Here is an 8,915-nt window from a genome sequence, read left to right on the forward strand (position 1 = left end):
CAGCATCATTTTGTCGTTATAGAATAAAACAGTTATTTAAAATTAGCTCTACTATTCAACAGAGTAAACAGGTGAGATTTTACCGTTGAAAAAAAGTCATTTATCTCTTGCTAAATCATGAATCCTGATTAACCACATTTTTTGGAAGGCTGAGTTAAATTTCACTTGCCACACCCAGGCCTGATTACTGCCAGAACTGTTGAATCAAGAAATCCCTTAAATAGAATGTGTCTGACAAAGTCAAGCATGCTAAAAGATCTTAAAAATCCAGACGATCTAAAGAAATTTAAGAACAAATAAGAAACTAAGTAATTTACATGCATCAGTCTGGAAAGGCTTACAAAGCCATTTTAAAGGTTTTGGGACTCCAGCGCACCACAGTGAGAGCCATTATCCACAAATGGAGTAAAACATGGAACAGTGGTTAACCATCTCAGGAGTGGCTGCCCTACCAAAATTACTTTTAAGAGCACAACAACGACTCATCCAGGAGCTCATAAAAGCACCCAAAACAACAGCTAAAGAACTGCAGGCCTCACCTCAGTTAAGAACAGTGTTTATGATTCAACAATAAGAAAGAGACCGGGGCAAAAATGGTATCCATGGGAGGGTTCCAAGGCGAAAGGCACTGCTGACCAAAAAGTACACAAAGGCTCGTCTCACATTTGCCAAAAAAACATCTTGATTTTCTCCAATACAAATGTAATTTTTTGGAAGATGTGCGTCCTGTTACATCTGGCGTTAAAAAAAAACTACTGTAGCACAGCATTTCATAGAAGGAGCCTCATACATGTACCAACAGTCATACATTGTGGTGCTAGTGTGATGGTGTGAAGTGAAGCCAGCTAAAAAGATCTTAAAAATCAACACGTCATGCCGCTATCTAAAGAAATTCACGATCAGATGAGAAACTAGGCAAACACTTTTTCACAGCACTGTATGAACCAATTAAATATGTACTCTTCTTTTATTCCATGTATTTCTTCCTCTTTTCTCATGTCCCTTTATGAGCTGTATGTTAAATATGTTGGTATTTAAATAGTTTGATGTGGTTAGCAATTAGTTTAGTTTTTTTTTTTTTTGCTTAGTAAATAAATGTTCTTGTTGTTCCAAAGAGAAGTCAGCAAAAATACGCTGCGCTGATATGACAGGACAGTTTTCCCAAACGTTAGTTATTAGATTGTGGGTTTGCAGTTGGTTAGAGAACTGTCCATGGTAGAAAACATATTTCATGTTATACATTTTTTTAATAACAATCAATATCATGTTTCTGAGAATTCCAACTCAGAAGTAAGGGAGACAGCCGGACATTAGTCTCAAAGTCCCAGAATGCAGTGCAGTGTGCTGAGCGACTTGGCTGAGCTGATTTACAACATGCACACATCGATATTTATGGTGTGATTATCATGGAAGCTTTGAGAGATGATCAGTTGAGTAGAGTGGATACAGATAAGGAGGTGAAAGTGCTGAAGACTAAAGGAGTAAAACACTGCTGCGCAGAATTTCCTTTACGAAACACACCACTGAAGACCACATGGTAATTATGAAGATTAATATGCAAGTCTTTCAGGGTGGATTATTTTCCTCTAATGAATTTCTGGAGTTCTCAGATCACCCTCCGAAGCTGCTTTATTGCAAGTTGAAAACTTTAGATTAATCCCTTTTTCTTACTTCTCTGGTTCTATCTCTCCCTCTCCCTCTCTCTCTCTCTCTCTACCTCATTCTTTTAACAGTTAGAGCAAGAAATTTAATCTCTTCTAGGCTGTGTGCAAACACTGTGTCTGCTCTGTTTAAAGACAGAGTGGTATTTGAGAATGTCAGGCTCTTTCTAAGTGATATTTGCTTGAGATCTTTGGGTCACATCACCTTAATCATATTATTAGACATGTATTATTCCACACGATGTTACAGTGGGTTACATCAGTTTTCCAAGACGATGAAGTCTAGTAATTACAGGGTGTCTAGATGAATCCTTTAAAAAGGTTTGTGTCATAACATTGTCACAGCAGAAGCCGGAGCCGGGCTGTCAGCTTCTTCTATCTAGAAAGTCTTTTGATTTTCAAAGAGCTACAGTACGTATAGGGAGGCTTTGAACTAAAGCTTGCTTTGTAAAATATAGATATATACAGTACATGGATTTATAATATGAATTACACTACGTTCGCATTACAAGCCATATTGCTCATTAATCAATTTTTTTTTATTAAAACAGATTTGCTCGTTATGCCAGTTCACCTTCATCATTTCGAATGACTTTGATTTGACTCTGACATGGACGAATCTGTCTCTCTGCATACACACGTCGATGCGTCTTTGTTCACACTATCTGGGTTGAAACTAGGGCTGTAAATATTTAAGTGTTAACGCACGTGATTAATCCAGATATACTATTTTTTTTTTTATGCGCATTACTCATATGACCAAAGTTGATGCGAATGGCTTTTCATAATCCTAGCACAGTGACCTGGCTGTGTGTGATAATGGCACCTTTAACGCAGATAATAAGATGACTGAGGAAGCAGCACCAGGTTTGCTGAATGGCAAGATTCATTATGGAAAGCTTATAGATGAAAGTTTAAATAAAAACAAAGTTATGTGCTTGAGCTGAATGTAAGACACTGAAATATGCTGTGAAAGTAAGGCAGTGGGCAGAAACGTGTTTTATTGCATTTACTGGAGACCACTGGACATCATTTTAAGTAACTATCTACTGTCTCTTTCTGTAAGTAACTATCTAACTACCTCTGTGGAACAGCACACCTAATCAATGACAAATAGCAACTGCAGCCATTTACGTGTTAAAAATAGGAGAAAGACATTTTGCCGAAGCATGTACTAGCCAACTGCGCTGGCCAAGTTTTAAAGGAGATAACAGATATATGGTCCCCACTATAGAGGCAGACGGGGATCACAGTATGATTGTCGAATGCATTTTTTTTATTACAAAATTGTTAATAATTCTAGTAAATCTGACTGTTTTAAAATTGCGATTAATCGTGATTAATCACAGTTTGTGACTGCTATTAATTTAATGAATTTGTTTAATCGATTGAGTACTGCGAGAAAACCCACCAGGCACTCTACATACCAGAGACCAGTTCTAAACCTTAAACCCTAAAGATGTGAGGCAGCAGTGCTAAATACTAAGCCGCTCTACTAATAGCATTAACACAGCATAATAATAATAATAATAATAATAATAATAATAAGTATAAAGCACAATCAAGGTTTAGCATGCGTTAATGTTAATGACTATACTGTAGTATTTCATCTTAGTTAAGAGAACTAAAGTGGTATTAATTTTTCTGTGAAAGTTCCACTTGCAGTCCAATCCTTTCCTTCATGAATATTTTTTTTATTAATCCACACAGTCTCATCGCTTGTCTCTGGGTGTGTCTTGTGCAGGAATCAGTAACGCAGAAGCACGGCAGCCGGGAAAAGCTCCTAATTTCAGCGTGAACTGGGCGGTGGGAGACCAAGCTTTAGAGGTTATTAATGCCACGACGGGTAAGGATGACATGGGCCGGCCTTCTCGCCTCTGCAAGCACGCACTCTACAGCCGCTGGGTTCGACTGCACTCAAAGGTACGCTGTCCTTTGAGAGTCTTTGTTTATAATGCATAATGAAGGAAAATTATTCTTGCTACAGACTGCTTGCTGCATGACAGACCAGCATGCACCATTTAGAGAAAAGTGTAGTGTACGCATTTCTGCATAAACGAGCTCACAGATGCTCGAGGTTGGATAGTGTTCCTGTGATTGACAGGTGGACAGTGTTGGGTGTAACGAGTTAGAGTACTTGGATTACTTTTTTAATGTAACGAGTGATCTAACTCGTTAGGTCCATCATTTAAGTACTCAGTTATTTAGGTACTTTTTCAAAAATGTAATCTGCTATTTAGACAATTTATGTAATCCGTGAGCCAGACAGCAGTTATTCCCAATACGTTAGCGTGTGTGTGAAAGTCGTCCTACAAGCCCCGCCCCCTCTGTTATTCCTGCTGTTATACCCCTATCTCACCTATGCAGTTTGACTGTGCGAGGACAGACGCGCAGAAAGATAGTAACATAATCACAGCGCAAAACTGTGAATTATGATGAACCGTACTTACGACCACCACGCGAGGTGAGATAGGGGTATTAGTAGTTAACAGATTATGGGTCTAACTTTGCTGAGTGATGATGGTAGAATAATTATAAAGGTCTTTGACTAAAACAAGATGCATGAGGAATCACAAAGGAGTTTTCATTTTCTGCAATGGAAAAGTACTTTAACTCTAGTTACTTTTAACAGAAAGTAACGCAGTAATGTAACTGATTACTTTTTAAAGACAGTAATTTTGTAATGTAATTAGTTACCATAAAAAGTATTCCCCCCCCCAACACTGCAGGTGGAAGAGCGTATACCAGTCCTCTCCCAGACAGCATAGCTAGTTTTTCCTCCTTATATTGGAAGGTTGGACACTTTTCCCATGTGCCACTCAGGAAGACCGTTTATCGGCTTTGTATCTGATTTAAGCCTCACTGTAGTCCAACTCATAAAGCATAGAAAGGTTTATATTTCACTGTCACAATCTTAACACTTGTTTCCGCTTTCTGTCTTCAGCTCTCGTCCACCTTGCGGATCAAAGTAGCCAAACCAAGCTCGTACCACGAAGCCAAGCAAGCCGCAGTGGAGTACCACACCGCCAAGCAGACGCTCATCAAGGCCTTCCAGAAAGCAGGATTGGGGGCCTGGGTGAAAAAGCCCATAGAACAGGACCAGTTCTCTCTGAGCTCCTGAAGGGGGCGCAAGAGGGACAAGGCAGAGATCTAAATGAGATAACTACAACCAGCTGTTGATACTTCACTTGAGATGTGTGTGTGTGTGTGTGTGTGTGTTTGCCTGTGCTGATTTCCAGCCCTTTAGTCTCACCACTTTGCTCTCATCACTCGCCCGGTCATGAGCCCGATTCTCATTTGTAATGTAGTCTGTTGTTTTTAACAAACGGCTGTGTTTGGGGTCGTCACATCAAACCCGGTGCACGGAATAGGACACAGTGTTATATTTTACAACAGGAAAATAAAATGTTTGTCACTTTATTCCTGTTAAAAGGGTAAGGGTTGCCTGTAACCGGTCGTGCTCATGTGTGGTGGCCTCGGATTGACCACGTAGGTTTACGCTAATCATGTCTCTCGTCAAGTCAAGGACCATTGCTGAAAAGCATGCTTCTGTTTTTAATCATCCTCCCTCTCTTTTATTCGATTTGAAAACCTAGACTGCATACCTTCACTGTTATTATTATTATGATGATTTTTTTAATATTGCTGGTTTCTTCAGTGTTGTGTTCCTCATACGATGACACGATGTTTCTACAAGTCGGACGGACTTGTGTTCTCCCCTTTAAAACCGAAAGTAACTTATTTTTGTTACAAAATGAAACATACAAAAATGCAGCCAAAGTTCATGGTTCTGGTTTAATTTCATGCGTTCTGTCGGAATAACCTCCCCATTGCATGTCCGTGTTGTGTACAGTGGTGCACATCACTCTGAACTGGTGCCAGAACTTTTTTTTTTTCCTCTGGGCCAGATGTATCAGATTTGATGATGAAGCTGCCTTCTTTCGTCCATTTTAGAAGTTTAGGCGTTTAGGTACTTTTACAGAACAATGTCTCGTCTTTTTTAAACCTGCATGAAGAACATTCGCGTGTAAGGAGTTAGGTTTTGTAGCTATTGCGACGCCGTCTGTTCATTGGCATCGATCATCGTATAAGCAGATGGTATAAAATGATAACACGCCGCCTCCCGAGTGGGAAAAGGCGGCACTTCTCAGTCATGCACGTTTATCGTTTAAAGCTGTCTCTCTGCATGGAAAGAGTGGACAATTTTTTAGGGGGGGGGGACGTAAAAACAGCCCTCATGGTTTTTCAATCAGGGCTTTTTTTTTTTTTTCATTAAAATATTTTTGTGTTTTCGGGCACAAATAGTCCTTATTGCTGAAAACTGCTGCATCCCTGATACTGATACTTCTTTATGCAAGATGTTTTTTTTTTTCCTGCTGTTTTTAAGCTCGTGCACTCTTTGATTACTGACCAACAAACAGCAGCATGTTGGACTGATCCTGAAGTCATATTAATAGGGGCATGGTTTCTCTAGTAATCTTTGTTTCTTTTCTCGACAGCAGGTTTCTTTCCCGAGTTAAAAATGAGCCTCGCTGATCTCGAGGCACAATGACTTCCACCTTGTTTTTAAGGCAGCAGTTTCATTTGATGAAAACTGATAGAGGAAGGCCATGGTTTTATATAAAAAGAAACAAAATCAGTGAATATATTTCACATAAAATTCTGGGATGCGGCATCGTCACATGACCTCTGCAACCCAAACACCACTGGACATTTCTGCGTCTCTCTCATGACTGTATAGAGGGATGGTGTTATGTTTTTGTGTTTGTGTGTGTGTGTGTGTGTGTGTGTGTGTGTGTGTACACCTGCTGCTGAGCCCAACCGACGCTCTGTCGAGATGTCATGGCAACAGGACTTGGAGATTGCTGTTGAATCTTCACCAAAGATGATGTCTCTTTCTTTTGGTTGTTTTAAGGTGACAAAAAAAAAAGTGTAAACTTTTATTTTTGAAAAAAAAAAACTGTTATTAATGCAACGTTCAGTGGACATCTTATAACCGGTCATCAAGGTTTTGTATATTCATTTATTAATATATTTTCAGTTAGTTGACCTGACTATATTTGTGTTTTGCGGTGATATGAGAGCAGCTCCTTCTTTCTCTGTGTTTCTGAACCTGTTCGTTTACAACTGTAAATATTGTGAACTTCTCTGTTGTTGCCATGGACACTTTGCATATATTCCTGGTAGTTCTAAATGAGTATTTCATCATCACACATCTGCATCAAAAAAAAAAAAAAAAAAAAAAAGACTTGTATGGAAGAGGTAGTTTCTATCTAACATTGCTTTTTTTAATGTAATGATTTACTGTATGTTTGACAGTGACATTGGTTATGTCCTATTAGTTCAGCTGCCCTGACCCTGTACCTCATACACAGATATAGAAAGAATGAACAAGACAGAGATAGTGTCCTTGGAGAACTTTGGAGAGAGTTGCCAGGTCTGTGTAAAACTAGGCTGATACCGAAGCTAAACAAACACGACTTTCCTAATACTTAAGTCCAAGATCATGGAGACCGCTGATGAATATTATCGTCTAGATACACAAAGCGGTCAGTAGTTTAACTACTGTATAACACCGGTTTGAGCCTGCGCTCAGGTTACTGTCCGTCTAGATTTCCATGTCTTTATATTTATGACCAACTCTCAAAAACATGCCAGAATGTGGACCTGACTCTGCCCTGAGGTGTGTGTGTGTGTGTGTGTGTGGACTGATGCACGATTCAGGCTGCTTTTCTGCCTCAAACCCAGTGTTCCTGGTGTTCTGCACTTACTGAATGACTTAATATAGTTTAACTCATTTTAAACATCTAGTAATCCTGTACTGCTACATTAATCATAGTTATGAGAATAAGGAACGCAGTCTACTAAAGCACAGTGAACACATTCACGTTTTTTTTTTTTCCCATTAATTTGCTCCTACAAATGGATGAACTTAAAAGTATCTTTCTATCTCTGCTGTAAAACCACAACCACAGGCCTGGCAACAAATTGTTGTTGATGTTGATTTATTTAATTTCTTTTAATTAACATTAGAATGTACTTCTAAGTTGTCCCTTATTTTCTATCCCAAATATGAAGAGAGGGTGATGTTTTAATCTTTATATTCTTTTAAAACCTTTTCGACCATACGCCACCCATCATGCTCCCATGCCTTCAGTCTGTAGCGTACCGATCGTCGAACATGTACTTCATACACCTCTACTGTTCTTTCTCTCAACTACCCAAGATGTCAATGAATGATGTCATTAATACACTTCCCAGTCCCAACCAAGGCAAGACTTTTTTTTTTCTTCTTCTTTTTTTTTTTTTTAACTGTTTTGGAACTGGACCGTGTTTCAGTCGTGACTCTGGTTCTGGTCAGCCCTGTCCAGAAAGTGTTGTGATTAGTTGACTGTACAGTGGGGTACGGTGGTGCTGTACACTGCCTCCTCCTGCGTGTCCTCTGTAAAATCCATACACAGGCCACCTGCATGAGCTCCTCCACTGAAGCTGCACCCAGCATGATGACTATAAAAGGACTTGTATGTAGAAAAAAAAAAAGAAAAAAAACATAGATCTATATATAAAGGAGAACAATAAACGAGATATTAGTTTACCTTTGTATATGAGTGGAGTGTTCTTTTGGTTGTTTGTTTGAAAAGTGTGTGAATTAAGCAAATGTTTGGTATCTAAAGAGCCCAAAGGGTTGCTTGGTAAAAAAAAATGTGTAAAAAAAAAAAAAAAAAAAAAAACTTTAATGTCTAACTGTAAAACATAAGCTTATTTGATTTGAAGTTAATTTGAAATCTGCCATCATTTTTCACATCTAAAGTCAAATTGGTCATGCCATCTGGGCAGGAGATTGTAGTTGTGTAGACATCTGAGAGCCTTTTGTATTCAGAGGAGCACAGATAATGCTTTCCTTAATATCCCCTATGAGACAGTATTTTTGTCTGTTTGTTTGTTTGTGCAAGCATCACGTAAAAACTACTAAATGCATTTTAATGGGGTTTTCACTGGTGTATTTGGCTGAGCTTGAGGTAACGTATAGGCTTTGTTTCATCACAATAAGTTCATGGGTAGAGAAGATATGCTAATTTAAAATTTTAATGGAAAACTCCCTTGTATCATAAAAAATAATTAGTTCTAATGCAAATTCAACAGCTTTACATTTTTTAATACATGCTTATGAGTGTCCAACTGAAATCTACTTAAACCACAATTTACAGTAACGTTAGGAAAAAAATTTGTTCATTCCAAAATTCAACAGATGAC

General features: G+C 38.6%; 1 protein-coding gene across 5 annotated transcripts in view; it reads left to right on the forward strand.

Annotated features, from left to right (window-relative positions):
- adarb1b (adenosine deaminase RNA specific B1b) overlaps positions 1-8,239 on the forward strand; it is a 185,879-nt gene extending 177,640 nt beyond the window's left edge. For all 5 annotated transcript variants that reach the window (XM_053496119.1, XM_053496120.1, XM_053496118.1 and 2 more), the window contains 2 exons: positions 3,406-3,584; positions 4,606-8,239. In XM_053496119.1, the coding sequence (XP_053352094.1) occupies positions 3,406-3,584; positions 4,606-4,782 (356 nt within the window). In that variant the 3' untranslated portion in view covers positions 4,783-8,239. The remainder of the gene's footprint in view (positions 1-3,405; positions 3,585-4,605) is intronic.
- Positions 8,240-8,915: the final 676 nt, after the last annotated feature.

This window comes from Clarias gariepinus, chromosome 5 (assembly GCF_024256425.1).
Source record: "Clarias gariepinus isolate MV-2021 ecotype Netherlands chromosome 5, CGAR_prim_01v2, whole genome shotgun sequence".
In the NCBI taxonomy this organism is placed as follows: Eukaryota; Metazoa; Chordata; class Actinopteri; order Siluriformes; family Clariidae; genus Clarias; species Clarias gariepinus.